We start from the raw sequence: 19,264 nt of genomic DNA, 5'->3' as shown, positions 1-19,264 counted from the left end.
GAACAAAGCTAGTGACTCCTGAAATATGCCTACAAGGAACTGAACAGTAAGTGGCGTGGAGTAAAATCCTTTGATTTCATAATCTATTCAATGACCAAGCATGGTCCACAAGTACATGTAGGAAAAGTTACCAAGTTAGATTTTATTTTTCCCTCCCCAATAAAGGGGTGATGCTTATAGAAGACGGATCCCTTATACTTACTTTAATGTATTAGAAATGGTGCCTTAACACATTTTCCCCCCAGTCTGATGTCGGTTACTTGTTAAATGGCAAGACCCAGAGAAGTTGGGAAAGAGGAAGCCACCTTTTCTTCCGATTCAGAGTTGTTCGTTGAAGCAAATTTACACACTAGCCAACCACCCGAAGAGGAGCTCAATTAAATGTAACAGACATGCTCTGGGTCGTTAAAAGCCATAGTCTACAGACCCGAGAGTCCGGTCTCCTAATTTCTGCATGATTCCTTCCCCGAATTACCTCTACTTATAAAAGCCACATTTGAGAATCCTGGAGTGGCATCTAGTTTACTTTGGCCCGAATCCGCTATACAAACAAAGAGCGTTTTAAAGTATTGTAAATTCTTACAAATCCTATCAATAACTCGTACGGGAGAAAGGACTACTAGGGAAGCAGGAACACAACCGCCTGCACCTTTGAGGGAGTGAGGAGGAGCAAACGCTTGGGGCGGGGCTTGAGCGTGGAGCTCGCCGCAGGTCATCTGCAGTTGGCTGGAGCCTCCCACCCCGGGGCCGCCGCTCGTGCTCGGGACGGAATCTGACGTCTCCCTACAGCAGGGTTCGGCTCTCCAAGGCGCCAGGCGGAGGAGACCGGGTCCCCTGCCGTGCCCGGGCGCTCTTGCCTCGGCGAACTCCGCGTGACGGAAAGGGGCCTTAACTCTGCGCGGGGCACTGCCACCACCGACCCCGTCCCACCCTCCGGCAGGCGGCGGGCAGGGAGCGAGGGCGCGGGGGTAGCGGAGGCGGGGGCGGGGTGGAGGAAGGGGCGGGGGCTGCAGCCCGGCTTCAGGAAGCGGAGGCCGCCCGGGCGTCGGTGCTGCGCGCTCTGCCGCGATGAGTTCGGTGTCGGGGCTCCGCGGGGCTCGCGGTGCAGGTAGGCGGCGGGTACCGGGGGGGTGCGGGGGCGGGGACGCGGGCTCCTCCGGTTTTGCTCGGCGGCCAGAAGAAGCTGAGGGTCTTGGAGGGAAGCGCTCAGGTCCGGTGGGCGCAGCTTAGTTTCTGGGCTCAGAAAAACAACTCGGGAACCTAGCCGCCTCCTCCTTGCGGTCCCTGGTGGCGGCGCCGAGCGCTGGGGCGTGCCCTGGCCGCTTTTGTCCTCCGGGCGCTGATCTCTCTCTAGCCGTCGGGGCTATTTAAACTTTAACTGCGCTTGGTCATAAGAAAGTTAACTTTTGGAGGTTGGATCTTGTTTTGTTTTCTCACTTCTCAGTTAAAAGAAGTGGTTGCCTGCAGTAACAATGGAGCGTGACCGGCCCGAGGCAGTGCCCGGGCAGAGAGGCCCCCGGGCTTGCCCGCTCTGAACCTGGAGACGAAATCCAGGCGTCGGCGGCTGCACAGCCGCCATGGCTCTCCTGCCTCCAGGAAACCTGCAGTTGTTCGTGAATTTAAGTTAAAGCCACAGTAACTATTCTCTACAAAATGATCTTCTGCAAAACGCATGCTTTAGAACGTTCTTCCCTGTCACTTATTATTTTACTGATAAGGTTTAGAAATTCTGGCCATAGTAAAAAAAAAAAAAAAAAGTGGGGGGTGGTTTGAAGCGCTGGCAGTCAGTCGATGCAGAGCGCCTTTATTTCAGAGCTTTTTATTCTTCGCCGCACAAAACAGGCCTTTTGCCCCAGAGGCAAGTTGTAAAAGTCACCATGGTTGTTCAGGAGGAAGTGGCATTACCCTGATGGACAGTGCGAGGTCCAGTGGCCGTTTCCCTTTTGGAACCAGTGGTGAGGGGTGGGAAGCTGGGGCAGGGGTCCAGGATGCTTGAGGGACCGCTAGTCACCGCATGTCGCCCACCACTCCTTCCTTTTCCTACTTGCTCCCTTTTCAATCCCCACCCTACCCCTTTTCCAGTGTGTTCCAGGCCTGACATGAGTCACTCAAAGTAGGATTAATAAACCAATTGTTGATAGGGAATATGGGTAGATTTTCATAGATACTGCAGTGAATGAAGATGACAACAGTAGATGCTGAAGAAGTTGGGAGAAATGAACAAACACTTAGTTTAGAAAGGTTTTTGGTCTCTCTCTGGTGGGAGCGGTTTTAACATGGTGACAGGGAGTGTAGGGACTTTGGAATCTACAGTCAGAACGGTGTCTTCAGTACCAACTCCAGGGCACTGACCTTGGACAAATCTCTTGCACTTTCTCTGTCTCACAGGGCCTGTGGAGCAGAGTGAGATAAAGTTATCTAAAGTGCCACGCCATCAACAAATGGTAGCTGGGGGCATTGACAGGTTAAGGTGTGGAGGAAAAAGGAATGATTGATTGGTTTTGTAAAAATTAAACTTGTTTAAGGAGCAATGAGGTCGTGGTTGCATTATGGTGGAGAGGAAAATTGCTTAAATCAGAGGCAAGGAGAGGGGAGAAGAGGTCAAGAGTCAGGTTTAGTGGCGGAACCTTTTTTTTTTTTTGGGAACCATTTTTGATGAAAAGATTGCCGATGAACAGGAATTTGTAAATGTTATATAGGGTATCTCCCTCATTAAGATTTATTTTCTCCATGTCAACAGAGCCAGTTTGTTTGTACTCATGCAGTACGATGATACTTGTTAAAGCACACCCTTCCTGAAAGCTGGTCTGCTGGGTACATGCAGTTTAAAGTGACTGCGACAGAGTCGCATTGTATGTTCTCTGGAAGCAGGGTAAAATTGATCAACTCCAGGAAAAGTGTTGGAACCTCAGTTCTAATGTCTGTCTTCATAGCTTTCTGTTCTGATTCAACAAACTGCTAGAACAGAGTGGCAGCTGGACTTGGTCAGTAATTGGTATTGCAGGATACAGGGTGCCTGTTATAGCAGAGTGAAGGTTAGAGCCTGTGAGGATCAGAACTGAAGTTTTCACAGCCCAGTGTCTTTCTACAACTATCATGTTAACAGTGACAACAAAAAAAAAAACTTTAAAAAATGCCTCACTGAGATTGTCCTATCTGTTTACTTTGAAATTGAATGTCATTTTAAACAAATTAATCTTGAGCTACTTAAAACTGGCCATCTTTCCTAAGTCTGTAAGCTGAGGGCAGTATTTGAGATGACCCAAATGCACAGCATAAATTACATCCAGCCCAGGAGAATTGTGAAGCTCCTTCCTCAGACTGTGAAAAAGGAACTTTAAAGACCCAGTCGGGTGTACCTCTCCAGTGCTTTCACCCTCAAGGTCTTGAGTTAGTTTGGTGACCGGCCAGTTGGCACAGCTTCCGCCAGGGACACTTCAAGCTGCCTTAGGCTCACTAGCCAACAAGGTGCAAAAGCTGGGAGAGGTGAACTGCTGGGTCTGCTACTGCTCTGGGCATCACAGAAGAGACTCAGGTGCTCTCCAGCCTGTGCAGGTTCTTGGCGGGTGAAGGAGGTGATTGGCTTTCAGATATGGATTTCATGTGTTTAGTTTGAGTGGTTCTATTTCTTAATTGTATAAGTGGTTTAATGATAAGCACGTGAGGTTATTAAAAGGCTCCTGGAACAAAAGCTTTTGAAAATGGAAGGAGAGAAAACCCTGCACTGCTCTGGTAGGGCAGTGTGGGGAGCAGGAAGGTACCCCGGTAGACAGGGTGTGGAGCTCTTCGGGGGAGAGCAATTGTGGGGCAGGAGGAATCCCAGTTAGAACAGTGTGTGAGTAGGACGTAGCCCAGGAAGAGCAGGGTGTAGAAGTATCCCCAATGGAGCGTTGTCAGAAGTGGGAAGTGTCCCAGGGGGAGCAGTGTGTGGACTAGAAAGTATCATGATGTATCAGTGCGTTGTAGGAAATCTTCTGGGTGGAGGAGTTTATGCGCTCGAAGAGCAGTGTGTTCAGAAGGGCAGCATCCCTGAGTAGCAGGGAGTCTTAGTAGGAAGCATGCCATAGAGCCGTGTGGAGTGGGAAGTATCCCAGGAGAACAGCGTGTGGAGTAGGAAGCATTCTGGGTATGGCTGTTTGTGGAGTGGGAAGCGTAGGATGTACATTCAGTGGAGCCGTGCGTGGGGCAGGAAGTGTCCTAGGTGAGCACTGAGTGCAGGAGGGAAGTGTCCCTGGGCACAGCGCTGTTGAGGAGGAGGTATCCCGGTAAAGAGGTCTCTCTATTAAGGATCTCTGCTCCGGTGGAGCCCCGTCCTAGTAAGCAGTATGTCACAGAGAGCAGTGTGTGGAGTAGGAAAGGTAGGATGTATCCTTGGGCGAGCACTGAGGGGAGCCAGAAGTATCGCCGGTGGAAAGTGTGCGGAGAAGGAAGTATCCTCCGTAGAGCAGTGTGTGGAGTGGGGAGAATTCTGGGTAGAGTGATCTGTAGAGTAAGAAGAGTAGGACGTGTCCCGGGGAGAGCGGTGTGTGGGTGCTTCCAGGGAACCTTGGTAGATCAGTGTGTGAAGTAGGAAGTCTCCAGGATAGAGCATGGTGTGGAATAGGTTGTGTCCTAGGTAGGGCAGTACGTGGAGTCGAAGTATCCGTAGCAGAGCAGTGTGTGGACCACGAAGCATCCCGGTTTATCACTGTGTGCAGTCGGAAGTATTCCGAGTAGAGCAATTTCTGTATCCCGGGTAGAACAGTGTGTGGCACAGGAAGTAACCCTGGTAGAACGGGGTGTGTAGGAGGAGGTATCCTGGGCATAACTGTGGACTCGGAAGTATCCTCCAGAGAGCCGTATGCTCACTGGGTCAGCATCCCAAGTAGAGGGGTGTCTTATTAGGAAGCATCAGCTGTACAGCAGTGTGTGGGGTAGGATGTGTCCCCAGTAGAGCAGTGTGTGGAGAAGGAAGTGCCTTGGTAGTGGAGTAGGGCTGGAGGTTTCATGGTAGACTGGTGTGTGGTACAGGAAGTATTCTGGGTAGAGGAGTTTGTGGATCCCTGGAGAGCACTGTGCGTGGTAGGAAGTATCCCCAGTGTCGAGTGTGCAGAGCAGCAAGTGTTCTAGTAGAGAAGTGTGTGGAGTAAGTACTGTCCCTGGGAGGACAGCGTGTACAGCAGGAAGTATCCCCAGCATCAGTGTGTGGAGGAGGAAGTGTTCTGGTGGAACAGTGTATGAGCTACCATGTAACCTTAGTAGAGCAGTGGGTGGAGTCGGTGGGATCCCTTTTAGAATACTGCGTGGAGTAGGAAATCCCCCAGTAGAGCAGCTGTACAGTAGGGAAGTCCCCCTGGATAGAGGAGTGCTTGGTAGGAAGTATTCCTAGTAAAGCAGGGTGTGGAATATGAAGTATCCACCTTAGAGCAAGATGTGGGGTCGCACAGAAACTTTGGAAGCGTGGGGAGGATGCACTAGAGGCTGCTTTTGACTCATCTTTGGTGTGAGTAAAAATCACCTTGTTAAAAATGCAGATTGTCACCTTTCCCAGGATTCTGATTCTGTAAGTCAGGGTTAGGATCCAGGAATCTGCATTTTATCACCCAGGCCAGGAACTGATGCAAAAGGTTAAGAAAAACTGATTGGGGCCTATGGCACAGGGGAAGGGGAAGGCCGCTGTGGGGTCTTGGCTGGAATGCTGGGTGCATTACGTGAGGAACAGGCTGAGAGTGACTGGTAAAGGGCCCTGGAGTTGAATTCCCCATCTCACCTCATCCTCCCTCCCTGGGCGGATTTTTGTCAGTGAGGAGACGCGAGGTTAGAACAGTCAGGCGTCAGGGAGAAGACTCCAAGGAGAGAGGGGGACCCCACCCTCTTGACTAGGAGATGATGGGTAGGAGTCTACCCTGAGGGTCTGTTGCGCTTCCTTCAAAGACCTCAACTGAGAGGTGCATCTTGCTCTACTGTTGATATTGTATTACCTTGTCTCCCCTCCCCTCTTAAGCTCTTAAGTTTATCAGGTAAAAACAGATTTATGAGCGTATGGGCCCTTCTTGTAGAAGATGCTTAGACTGACTGTGCTGTCCAATACAGAAGCCACGGGCCACACGTTTAAATTAATTTAATTAACTGAGTTCGTCAGTTACACTAGCCACATTTCAAGTGCTCAAGACCACATGTGGCCAGTGGCTGCCCTATGGGACAGCTCTGGTGTAGGGAATTCTGTCATTGCAGAGAGCTGTGTTGCACAGCACTGTTCCCGGGAGTAGAGAGGGATTCAGTGAGAGGCTGTCTCAGGGGTGGGGAAGTCTGTTCGTGGGTCAGGAGCAGAGGGTCCCGATTACAGGGTCGTAAGTGCACATGCGTCATTCAGGAGATCAAAGTCTGAGCCTTTGCCCTTTCCCTTCCTCCACCAAACGTCTACCTCTTCCAGGTGGCAGGGTAATCCAGTATTAACCACGCTCTGTTCAGTTCTCTTGCTTGACTTAATCCCTTCTCTGTTTCAGAGAATATTTGCAAAAACATTTTCTGCAATATCAAGCAATTTCATATTTCATTTGAGCTGCATAATCACAGAGCTACATTTGTTACTTTAGACATATTTTGCAACGAATGTGTTTGAGTAATATTTTCTCCATTAAAAAAATTTTTTTAAATTTTCTCCATTTCTAATCTGTTTTATTTTGCATGTAAGAGTTGAGGGTGAGAAAAAATTGAGCTGTTAATTTATAGTTATTTATTTTTTTAACATCTTTATTGGAGTATAGTTGCTTTACAATGGTGTGTTAGTTTCTGCTCTATAACAAAGTAAATCAGCTATACGTATACATATATCCCCATATCCCCTCCCTCTTGCATCTCCCTCCCTCCCACCCTCCCTATCCCACCCCTCTAGGTGGTCACAAAGCACCGAGCTGATCTCCCTGTGCTATGCAGCTGCTTCTCACTTGCTATCTGTTTTACATTTGGTAGTGTATATAAGTCCATGCCACTCTAATTTGTTTATTATTCATAGCACTTTCCCTTCCTTCTCCCTTACTCCTTCTCACGTACTTTGACCTTTAAACTAACCAAGACAGAAGGGGCTTAAGAGTATAGGAGTCAAGGCAGCTGGGAGTTCCTGATGTGTTTTATGACCGTAAGTCAAAAAGTATATTAACAAAACCCAACTTTTTTTTAATAGGTGAGCAAAACATGACAGAAACAGATGCCTTCCCTACGAGGTAAAAATGTGCTCTTTACCAGTAAAGGTCTTTTCCTTTGATCATGATCAGCCTACAGAAATCAAAGCAAGAAAGGGACCTGGGAGCTAGAAAGCAGAACTGAGAATGTCAGGTTTTAGCATTTGGAGGGTTGGTTTGTAGATGTGCAGGGTAGTATAGGTGTGCTGCCCCTGGCTGTGAAGGGACCTAGACTGAGGTTCAAAATACTGAACAATTGGGATGGCATGGGCCCTGGGGCTAGGCCTGGGCCAGGCTGTTGTCCTTGGTCGCTGACTCCTGGAGACCTGGGGGAAAGACACCCATGCAGAGGGATTGGGGTGGGCGTAGGGGTGCTCAGCATGGCTGCTGTTACCCGTTGGTACAGGAATACTGGGTGGGCCAAAAAGCTTGTTCGCTTTTTTCCGTTCGATGGCTCTAGTAGCACTTAGTTGTCTTTAACTTCATTCAAAACAATTTTGTTAGATTGTATTGTGACAGCCGTCATATCAGCATGCATTTGAAAAAAGACTTATCAAACTTGGTGAATTTTTGTGTGGCCATTTTAATATGGAAGATGGAAGGAAAAAAGCAACATTTCCAACATATTATGCTTTATTGTTTCAAGAAAGGTAAAAATGCAACCGAAACGCAAAAAAAGATTTGTGCGGCCTATGGAGAAGGTGCTGTGACTGATCGAACGTGTCAGAAGTGGTTTGCAAAGTTTCGTGCTGCAGATTGCTCGCTGGACGATGCTCCACGGTCAGGTAGACCAGTTGAAGTTGATAGCGATCAAATTGAGACATTAATTGAGCACAGTCAACGTTCTACCACTCGGGAGATAGCCGACATACTCAGAATACCCAAATCAAGCACTGAAAATCATCTGCACCAGCTTGGTTATGTCAGTCACTTTGATGTTTGGGTTCCACATAAGTCAAGTAAAAAAAACCTTCCTGACCGTATTTCCACATGCGATTCTTTACGTAATGAAAAAGTTCCATTTTTAAAACAAATTGTGACGGGCGATGAAAAGTGGATACTGTGCAATAACGTGGAATGGAAGAGATCGTGGGGCAAGCGAAATGAACCACCATCAACCACACTAAAGGCTGGTCTTCATTCCAAAGAAGGTGATGTTGTGTCTGTGGTGGGATCGGGAGGGAGTTCTGTATTATGAGCTCCTTCCGGAAAACCAAACGATTCGTTTCAACAAGTACTGCCCCCAGTTAGACCAACTGAAAGCAGCACTCGATGAAAGCGTCCAGAATTAGTCAACAGAAAATGCCTAATCTTCCATCAGGATAACGCAAGACTGCATGTTCCTCTGATGACCAGGCAAATACTGTTACAGCTTGGCTGGGAAGTTCTGATTCATCTGCCGTATTCACCAGACATCGCACCTTCAGATCTCCATTTATTTCAGTCTTTACAAAATTCTCTTAATGGAAAAAAATTTCAGTTCCCCGGTAGACTGTAAAAGGCACCTGGAACAGTTCTTTGCTCAAAAAGATAAAAAGTTTTGAGAAGATGGAATTGAAGTTGCCTGAAAAATGGCAGAAGGTAGTGCAACAAAACGGTAAATATGTTGTTCAATAAAGTTCTTGGTGAAGATGGAAAATGTGTCTGTCTTTTACTTAAATTCCGAAGGAACTTTTTGGTCCACCCAATATTTCAGGACTTTCCTTGCCAGTGTGGCTGGGAGGCTTCCCTGGGGCACACCAGTGGTCTGTCCGCCTAGCAGAGGAGGTGGATGCAACAGACCTCTTATCTACTCTATATGTTGACCTTGGGCTTGGAGGAGCTCGTTATTTAATATGACTTAAGTGATTGTTTTTAAAACTTTTCATAAACAGAGAAGTGTTTGATCCGGCAGAAACGTACAAAATGAACCACAAGAGGAGAGGAATTGCTTTAATCTTCAATCATGAGAGGTTCTTCTGGCACTTAACCCTGCCAGACAGGCAGGGCACCAGCGCCGACAGAGACAATCTTAAGCGCAGGTAGTATGGTTTGATCTATATGTCGAGATGGTGAGATATTTAAGTGATAACTACTTATCAAAACCTGTCCACACTGATGAAATAACAGAGCAAGAGTATTTGAGGATGAACCTCATTTGGGCACAGCCTCCCTTAAGAACTTGCCTGAATTTCCCCCCTAATGCTGTTCTACTAAATGTTAACATTCTTTGCATTGTTATAAGTCTATCTGCATAGTAGATGGCAGTATTGTAACTTAAATCAGTTATCATGAATAAATCCCTTCCTACCGAGGGCTATCAAGGAAAATGATCATTGTCATATTTGATTTTTCTTTCTCTCTAAAGAAAAGTCAATTTATATGTCATAAAAATGTGTATAGATTCCTTAAATAATTAGGGGTGTGTGACAGCTCTGAATAGCTCATAAGCTAACATCCAATTTAATTTATCATCTCCAGGTTTTCGGATCTAGGATTTGAAGTGAAATGCTTTGATGATCTTAAAGCAGAAGAACTACTGCTCAGAATTCACGAGGGTAGGTATCAATAGTTTTCTTATTCATATTCCTCTGATGGGATTGAGTAGTTTTCAATTATCCTATGTGTAAAGACAGGTCCAAATAATTAACCGTACTGTGAAAAAGCCTTGTCAATTAATTTAGCATGGGTTATAGGTTCTGGTTGCGCCTCTCTGATTGTGCTACCTACCAGATTTAGAGACCTTTGCAAAGTATTGTGCCTCCAAAGATACAGTCTATTACTCTAGAAATGAATAAAATGATCTTTTCATTTGGCAATTAAAAGCCGAAAATGCAAATACTACAGATGCTGGGTAGTCATTTTTTAATTGACTCCTTCCATACCCAAGTTTTTTACTGGTTTCATAATACTGTTGATTTATATACATTATCTCTTTTTTTTTAACATCTTTATTGGAGTATAATTGCTTTACAATGGTTAGTTTCTGCTTTACAACAAAATGAATCAGTTATATATATACATATGTTCCCATATCTCTTCCCTCTTGCGTCTCCCTCCCTCCCGCCCACCCTCCCTATCCCACCCCTCTAGGTGGTCACAAAGCACCGAGCTGATCTCCCTGTGCTATGCGGCTGCTTCCCACTAGCTATCTACCTTACGTTTGGTAGTGTATATATGTCCATGCCTCTCTCTCCCTTTGTCACAGCTTACCCTTCCCCCTCCCCATATCCTCAAGTCCATTCTCTAGTAGGTCTGTGTCTTTATTCCTGTCTTACCCCTAGGTTCTTCATGACATTTTTTTTTCCCTTAAATTCCATATATATGTGTTAGCATATGGTATTTGTCTCTTTCTGACTTACTTCACTCTGTATGACAGACTCTAGGTCTATCCACCTCATTACAAATAGCTCAATTTCATTTCTTTTTATGGCTGAGTAATATTCCATTGTATATATGTGCCACATCTTCTTTATCCATTCATCTGATGATGGACACTTAGGTTGTTTCCATCTCTGGGCTATTGTAAATAGAGCTGCAATGAACATTTTGGTACATGACTCTTTTTGAATTATGGTTTTCTCAGGGTATATGCCCAGTAGTGGGATTGCTGGGTCATATGGTAGTTCTATTTGTAGTTTTTAAAGGAACCTCCATACTGTTCTCCACAGTGGCTGTATCAATTTACATTCCCACCAACAGTGTAGGAGGGTTCCCTTTTCTCCATGCCCTCTCCATCATTTGTTATTTGTAGACTTTTTAATGATGGCCATTCTGACCAGTGTGAGGTGGTACCTCATTGTAGTTTTGACTTGCATTTCTCTAATGATTAATGATGTTGAGCATTCTTTCATGTGTTTGTTGGCAGTCTGTATATCTTCTTTGGAGAAATGTCTATTTAGGTCTTCTGCCCATTTTTGGATTGGGTTGTTTGTTTTTTTTGATATTGAACTGCACGAGCTGCTTGTAAATTTTGGAGATTAATCCTTTGTCAGTTGCTTCATTTGCAAATATTTTCTCCCATTCTGAGGGTTGTCTTTTGGTATTGTTTATGGTTTCCTTTGCTGTGCAAAAGCTTTCAAGTTTCATTAGGTCCCATTTGTTTGTTTTTATTTCCATTACTCTAGGAGGTGGGTCAAAAAGGATCCTGCTGTGATTTATGTCATAGAGTGTTCTGCCCGTGTTTTCCTCTAAGAGTTTGATAGTTTCTGGCCTTACATTTAGGTCTTTAATCCATTTTGAGCCTATTTTTGTGTATGGTGTTAGGGAGTGATCTAATCTCATACTTTTACATGTACCTGTCCAGTTTTCCCAGCACCACTTATTGAAGAGGCTGTCCTTTCTCCACTGTACATTCCTGCTACATTATCTCTTAATTTCTACATCACTAATTAATTTCTACATCACTATGCAGTAGTAGGTAAATTCACAACTTACGTTTGTAATAATCACTACATGTCATGGATTTTTAAGTAGTTTGTCAAAGGACTATTATAACATTTACATAATTAAACTTTCTTCCGAGCTCTTTTTTTTTAAATTGAGGTATAAGTGACATATAACATTAGTTTCAGGTATACAGCATAATGATTTGGTATTTGCATACACTGGGAAACGGTCACCACAGGAAGTGTGGTGACCGTCTGTCACCGTACGTACTTACAAAGACTGTCCTTTCTTGTGATGAGGACTTCTGAAGCTCTCCTCTCTCGGCAGCTTTCCAGTATGCGATACCGTATTGTTAACTACAGTCACCATGCTGTCCGTTACGTCCCCGGGACTTATGTATTTGTGGAACTGGAAGTTAGTACCTCTGCCCCCTCCCCCATTTGGCCACACCCACCCCACCCCTGCCTCTGCCCCAGCAGCCACCAGTCTTTTCTCTGCATCTTTGAGGTTGGTCGCCTGCTTGCTGGCTGGCGTTTTGGATTCCACATATAGCAAGACCATGTCTTTCTCTGCCTTCCCTCACTTAGCATAATGCTCTCAGGATTCAGTCATGTTGTTGCAAATGGCGAGATTTCTTTTCTTAATGGCTGAATGGTAAGCCCCTGTATATACACACGTCTTTTTTATCCATTCATCCACTGTTGGACATTTAGGTTGCTTCCATATCTTGGCTATTGTAATAATTGCTGCAATGAATATGAGGGTTCATATATCTTTTCAAATGAGCATTTTTGTTGTCTTTGGATAAATACCCAGAAGTGGAAGTGCAGGATACAGTAGTTCTATTTTTAATTTTTTGAGGAAGAGTTCTTCTTTAACCTGTTTTCAACTGGCTGCTTACCAGGTTTTCTACTTTGCTTGCTCCTCAGCTTTGGAGGACATCACTTTCCTGTCTTAATACTCTTTTGGAAGCTCTGAGCGCCGCGGACATATAGTGAAGGTGCTGCACACCTTGGAGGTGCAGCGACACGTAGGGAGGTGTTATGTAGTAGTTTTGGGGTCTTTCCAGAGGTCTCTGCTGATTCAAAGAAACTTATATTGCCAGAATGACTTGGATCTTTTAAGGGCGTTCCCCACAATAATCCCTTTAGGTTTTCCATGTCATTATTCTGTGTTTTAGGAGAGCTAACAAAATCTGTTCACCTCTATTACTTTGAACTGTAATAATTTGGATTTTTAAAAAATCAGATATAGTATGGTATAAATTATTGCTTGATTAAATTCTAAGTTGTTTCATTACAGACATTTTATATTATAACAAATTTTCCCCCTCCCTCAATTGTATGTATGTAACTTTATTCTAATATTAGTAAATTAAATTTTTAGATGTAGATAATAAGCACCTTATTTTCATTTCTGAGTAACTTTTGGGTGTCTTTTTAGCATCAACCGCTAGCCATGTAGACGCCGATTGCTTTTTGTGTGTTTTCCTGAGTCACGGTGAAGGCAACCACATCTATGCATATGATGCCAAGATTGAAATTCAGACACTGACTGGCTTGTTCAAAGGAGACAAGTGTCAGAGCCTGGTTGGAAAACCCAAGATATTTATCATTCAGGTAAGACTGATTATGTTATAGTCTTAATTATCAGGGCCGTGGTTCTGTACATGTGACTAGAAAGAACTAAAGCTGATTTTGGAAGTAACTTTCTCCAGTAAATCGGAAAGGCCCTTTTTGAATCCTAGCCAGAGTCGCAGTTTGAGCTGTTAGTAATTCTTTCTTAACATAAAGATTCTCAGTATCTTTATTACTTGGATTGACATTGGAAATGACTCAAAATAACGAATGTGCTGCTCCCTGGCCCAGCCCAGTGTCAAGGCAGAGCCGCTGGACGAGCACCTGCTGGTGGGCAAGTGCAGTGCAGGGCCACCTGTTAAGACCAGGGTTGGTTTGGGGGCTGGAGAGCATGCTAGCTGGTGGGAAGAATGTGGGCATAAAGACTTCTAGTCCTAGCTTGCTTCGTCCTTTCACATCTTCGTCCTTTCACATTTTCCCTTAGGCCAAGATGCGGTTACCCACTGCCAAACTGGTATTAGGGATAAAAATATTTGGGGGCTTGAATAACATCATTTGGTACCTCAATAAGGATTCTGAACAAAAAAGGGAATTCCTCACGTTCCAGGGCTGCAATCCTCTATTTCCATGAACGGCATGGAGGACACAGCCACGTTTCACACCCTGCCGTACCTTGAGGAAGGGAGTAGGGGGGCTTAAAAAAAAAAAGTCAAGGATGACTCCCTGGTTTCATGTTTGGACAGCTGCACTGGGGTGTCTGTGAGACATGTCATTGGAGATACAGGTCTAGAACTTGAGACAGGCAGCCCGGATTAGAGAAGTAAGTTTGGGAGTAATGAGGGGATGGGTGGGTGGTACTGGAAGGCATGGGAGTAGATGAGTTTCCCCATGTCAAGTATAGCCTGCAAAACGAGTGTAGAGGGAATTCCATGGCAGTCCAGAGGTTAGGACTTAGTGCTCTCACTGCCAGGGCCCCGAGTTCAATCCCTGGTCGGGGAACTAAGATCCTGCAAGTTGCGGAGCAACTAAGCCCGTGTACCACAACTACTGAGCCTGCGCTCTAGAGCCCGCGAGCCACAACTACTGAGCCCACGCACCACAGCTACTGAAGCTCGCGCGCATAGAGCCTGTGCTCCGTGGCAAGAGAAGCCACCGCAATGAGAAGCCTGCACACGGCAACAAAGAGTAGCCCCTGCTCAGCAAAACTAGAGAGAAAAGCCCGCCTGCGCACAGCAACGAAGACCCGTCGCAGCCAAAATATAAATAAATATTAAAAAAAAAAGAAATGACAGGTGAGACTGCTCATGAAAAAGGGAGTGGCCAGCACTGTCAGACAGGAGAATTGGAAATAACTCATGGGCCACAAAGGAGGAAAATGTTTTGCCAAGTTATTTCATTTCTCTGTGCCTCAGGTTCTTCATCTGTGACACAGGGATAAAATAGCACTGGCTCATGGGGTGGCTGAGAGGATAAAATGATCTGGCCTAACATGAAAAACACTTCGAACAGTGCCTGGCACACGGCAGGCCCCCGGTAAAGGCTGGCTCTTATTCTTGCTGCAGTTGATTTGGCAAGTGATGGCACTGAGTTCCATGTGTTCTACATTCCATTTAGGAAGACAGTTGAAAATAAGGTCTGAAAATAAGCCTGGTAATACTATATAAGATCAAAATCTTCCTGTAAAAAATAGGATATTAGGGATCTTCTATTTATATGATAACTCTGAAATCCATCCAAACTGTTTCTTTTAAAGCTTCTAATTCTTCAGCCATTTCAGAACTGATGAATGCATTTATAATACTACAGCAGAATCTTGTTAAGAGCACTGTATTAAGTTTACCGGGGCTCCTAGAACAAAGTACAGGCATACCTCACTTTATTGCACTTTGAAGATAGTGTTTTTTTTTTAAACAAATTGAAGGTTTGTGGCAACCCTGTGTTGATGCCATTTTTCCAACTGCATTTGCTCACTTCATTTCTGTGTCATATTTTGGTAATTTTCATATTTCAAACTTTTTCATTATATTTGTTATGACTGTGATTTTGACATTACTATTGCAAAAGGATTATGACTAGCTGAAGACTCAGGTGATGGTTAGCATTTTTTAGCAATAAAGTATTTTTAATTAAGGTCTGTACTTTTAGACATAATGCTATTGCACACTTAATAGACTACAGTATAGTGTAAACATAACTTTTATATGCACTGGGAAACCAAAAATCCATGTGACTCACTTTATTGCAATACTCACTGTGTTGCTGCAGTCTGGAACCGAATCTGCAATATCTCTGAGGTCTGCCTGTACACAAACTGGGTAGCTTAGACAAGAGAAATGTATTTTCTTGCGGTTCTGGAGGTTAGAAGTCTGAGATCAAGGTGTCAGCAGGGTTGATTTCTTCTGAGGCCTCTCTCCTTGCCTGGGAGGTGGCTTCTGTTCACATGGTCTTTCCTCTGTGCATGTCTGTGTCCTGGTCTCTTTTTATAAGGATGCCAGTCATAGTGGGTTAGGGCCCACCAATAGGACCTGATTTTACCTTAACTATCTCTTTAAAGGCCATATCAGCAAATACAGTCACATTTGAAATACTGGGGGTTATATATTTAAGTCCTTAGTGTATAAATCGGGGAGGGACAAAATGCAGCCCATAATAGTTATTTGAGTAGAAATTAATGTTAGCCCTTGTGTGAGTCAGAATTAGTAAGAATTTGAGCCCTCACTTTAAAGTAGGAGCAAAAGGCAGGAGGCACATTAATAGATGTCCTCCCAGGTCATGTGGTGTCATTTTGACCCTTAACAATTTATGGCGGCCTCTTGGCAAGGAAAACCCAATCTGGGAATACATTACCTGATTATATAGAAACACTTAGGCACATACTATAGCTTTTAAAAGAAAGGGTGACTCTTGGTGCCATGGTGTGGGTAATCCCTAAGAAACTGTAAAACACAGATGCTCTCCCTTTTACAGTGTACCATTCAATCAGCATTAACTGTAGGAAAACGTAAGTAGGAGAAAAACCTGTCAGCTTTGGCCTGCTCTAAAGCTGAATGCATTGTTTCTGAAGCTCCTGTAAAGTGGCTTCTGTTGATGTTGCAGTGGAGGCGAACTGAAGCACACATTCACTGTGAACGTGAAGCACTGGGAAGAACAGGTAGGTAAAGGAAGGGATTTTCCTGCTTGTCTCGTAGGCATGTCGGGGAAACCAGCACGACGTGCCAGTCATCCCTTTGGACGCAGTGGATCATCAGACCAGCAAGCTGGATGTCAACCTAACCCAGGTGGATGCAGCCTCAGTTTACGCACTTCCTGCTGGAGCAGACTTCCTCATGTGTTACTCTGTGGCAGAAGGTGTGTGGGTGTTTGATACAAATGTATAATTGGCTTTCTTGGCTAAGTTCCTGTAAGTTTCACCTGGGCTTGACTTGGCTGAGGTCCTTCTAATGGGGCATGTGATTTGGTCGTGAAGCTCAGAGGCTTAATGGACTTCTTTGTGCCATGTGATCAGAGTGATATCTAAAAGGATAAAATACCTTACAGAAAAATCCTTCCTGAGAACTATGTTAAAGAAAGCTACAAGGCTAATTATATTGAATATGAGCAGCAGAATATGTCAGTTACTGATGGTGACACTGCTTCTGTGGTAACGCTCACGGAAAACGTTGAAAACTATTCTGATGACAGTTGTTCTCTGCTCTTGCACTAAATAATTTTATGTTTTTCTTTTTTCTAATCGCTTGTCTCAGAAATCATTGCCTGGTTACTACTATCTTGGGAATTTTTAGGAAATGGAGAAAATTACATAGCATTAACCCTATTTTTATAGAACTGTATGGAATTAATCGTTTTTCCCACATGAGAATAGTCAACAGAGAAAACTTTTAAAACTGTATCACGGCACATCTTAGTCTTCTCCAAGGAGTTTTAAGAACTCAGACTTTCTAAAGGTGTTTTTCTGTCACAGTAAGTGACCAGAAAACTTCAGTGGCTCTCCTGTCTATATTTTTTAGGTTATTATTCTCATCGGGAAACTGTGAATGGCTCATGGTACATTCAAGATTTGTGCGAGATGCTGGGAAAATTCGGGTCCTCCTTAGAGTTCACAGAACTCCTCACGCTGGTGAACAGGAAAGTTTCTCAGCGCCGAGTGGGCATCTGCAGAGACCCAAGTGCAATTGGAAAGAAGCAGGTGCCCTGCTTTGCCTCAATGCTAACGAAAAAGCTGCACTTCTTTCCAAAATCTAAATGATTGATAGGTGCTATTTTGTTTTATGTATCTGTATTTTTATATAAAGAAGTATCACTCGGTAATGGTACAGCAATTTTAAATGTCTTAAGCTCTAATGAGAGAACTTTACAAAAAAACAGCTCACATTGGACATGGTGAAGGGGTTTGATATGTGTAGAAATGAAATCCTCAGGGAATTCCTAGAAATAAAAATCCACAAGCATTTGTAATACTTGACTTTTGTAGTAAATTGCAAGGTTAGTCAAAATACCTGACTGATTTAACTTGTATTCTGTGACTTTTTATAAAACTTTATAATGTTTTTAAAAGTTTTTGAACCTAATAATTTGTTTTCCTTTAATATCTGAAATTCATCCTTTATTAAATTTTTCAAATTCACATTCTTACTCATTTGTGTAATTTATAGATGCTTGTTTTACTTGGTCATATAAATTAATCTACATATGAATTATCACTTTTTATATAAGACTTTAACTCTCACTTAAAAAAAAAAAAGAGTCTTCAAGAACTATTACATGGCATTCTGAGGAAGAAATATAAAAACACAGTTAATTCTTAGTCAGTAGAGGCTACACACTTGCAAAGTTTGATTCTGTCAGTATCTTGCATGTTTGTTAGTTACTATACACTGTCCGGCAGTCCCACTCACAGACCATCATCATGTTCATGGAATAATAGATGTTACCTTTTTTTTCTTTTGGCCGTGCCACGCGGCATGCGGCATGCAGGATCTTAGTTCCCCGACCAGCGAATGAACCCGTGCCCCCTGCAGTGGAAGCTCGGAGTCTTAACCACTGGACCGCCAGGGAATTCCCAGATGTTACTTTTAAGATTCAGTTCTTACTAATATGATATGTAAATTTTGAGTAATATGTTTTGTTAATAACCTGCCGGAGGCTGAATATGATTAAAAGTTTGGGCTTTGATAACAAACTTGTGAGTTGCTAGTTCAGAAGCAGTAGTTTGCCTGTGCTGTTTCAGTTGTAGTTCAAAACACGTGCCAACTGTACGCTAAGGTCCGTGGGACATTTATACCTTTTTTTTTGTGGTCATGACAGGGACTTCACTGTCGGTTGAACATTGTACCTTTCCTTTAACCCCCGACCCACAGGTGCTGCCGGCTCTTCTTGCAAGAGCAAATGACTACAGAAGCTCTCCTCAGTTCATCCAACGAACACGGGCCTGGCCCTCTAGGCAAAGAATATACAGCTTTGGTTACCTAAGAGACATTAGCTCATGTTATTAAAAAGCTCAACAAACCCCCCTCACACACACACACATTTTTTTTTCCCTTGAATGTGACCAAAGGTTTATCTGAGTAAAATCCTCTTGTACAGATGACACTGGTATCTACCTATCTGGGCGTCAAAATGCCATCAAGTTTGAGCTGTGGAAGCCATAGGGACACAGCTGAATTTCGTTTATAACAATTGTCTCAGGATAAAACAATCCTTTTGTAATAAAACTAACGTGTAATTTGGATTCCTTTAGTTTTAGTTCCAATCTGTTTAACTTACAGCTTGGAACTTGAGTAGAAATTTCGTACTCTCTGTTAATAACTGATCCATAAAGGTTTAACATAAATGACATGTCTCATCTGAGAAACTACAGTTTAAATAGTAAAAAGGTCAGAGAGGCTTGCCTCTGATCACTGAGCTGTCATCCCCTGGGTACTCAGAAATCAGTTTCACGTGTCATAAAGTAAGTACAATGTGACCTACGTGTAGCTCCTTCTCTGAAGAATTAAACTTTATTTTACTTTGTCAAGTGGGAAGATCCAAGTCAAAGGGAGCTGTCTTTACTAAGAATTAATTCATTTTTCGCATGACAACTTTACTGAAGCCCTAAACACACAGCAGTGTTCTTTGAGAATTGTCTTTCACATTCTAGTTCAGGGGTCAGTAAAATTTTTC

At 43.8% G+C, this 19,264-nt stretch overlaps 1 protein-coding gene across 5 annotated transcripts; it reads left to right on the top strand.

Annotated features, from left to right (window-relative positions):
* Window positions 1-1,025: 1,025 nt before the first annotated feature.
* On the top strand, window positions 1,026-17,700 carry CASP6 (caspase 6). Of its 5 annotated transcripts, XM_060148590.1 has the most exons (9): window positions 1,026-1,108; window positions 1,445-1,609; window positions 7,163-7,202; window positions 7,807-8,757; window positions 9,035-9,181; window positions 9,621-9,697; window positions 12,972-13,147; window positions 16,294-16,453; window positions 17,113-17,700. In XM_060148590.1, the coding sequence occupies exons 4-9, from the start codon at window positions 8,732-8,734 to the stop codon at window positions 17,349-17,351; spliced, it is 825 nt and encodes a 274-aa protein (XP_060004573.1). In that variant the 5' UTR covers window positions 1,026-1,108; window positions 1,445-1,609; window positions 7,163-7,202; window positions 7,807-8,731; the 3' UTR covers window positions 17,352-17,700. The 5 variants fall into 5 exon arrangements, with proteins under 5 accessions (XP_060004573.1, XP_060004568.1, XP_060004569.1 ...); XM_060148585.1 differs by lacking the exon at window positions 7,807-8,757 and having other exon boundaries at window positions 1,445-1,623; XM_060148587.1 differs by lacking the exon at window positions 1,445-1,609 and having other exon boundaries at window positions 1,050-1,108.
* The last annotated feature ends 1,564 nt before the right edge of the window (window positions 17,701-19,264 follow it).

Source organism: Lagenorhynchus albirostris, chromosome 4 (genome assembly GCF_949774975.1).
Source record: "Lagenorhynchus albirostris chromosome 4, mLagAlb1.1, whole genome shotgun sequence".
NCBI lineage: Eukaryota > Metazoa > Chordata > Mammalia > Artiodactyla > Delphinidae > Lagenorhynchus > Lagenorhynchus albirostris.
This window is presented reverse-complemented; position numbering and strand designations above follow the sequence as displayed.

What these genes read in the sequence shown, in the direction of transcription:
- CASP6 (XM_060148585.1), top strand. Translation starts at nt 1,578, where the DNA reads ATGGCTCTCCTGCCTCCAGGAAACCTGCAGTTGTTCGTGAATTTAA. An exon ending in ACTGCTCAGAATTCACGAGG is followed by an intron (nt 9,698 to 12,971) that starts GTAGGTATCAAT and finishes GTGTCTTTTTAG; the next exon opens with CATCAACCGCTAGCCATGTA. An exon ending in GTGTTACTCTGTGGCAGAAG is followed by an intron (nt 16,454 to 17,112) that starts GTGTGTGGGTGT and finishes TATATTTTTTAG; the next exon opens with GTTATTATTCTCATCGGGAA.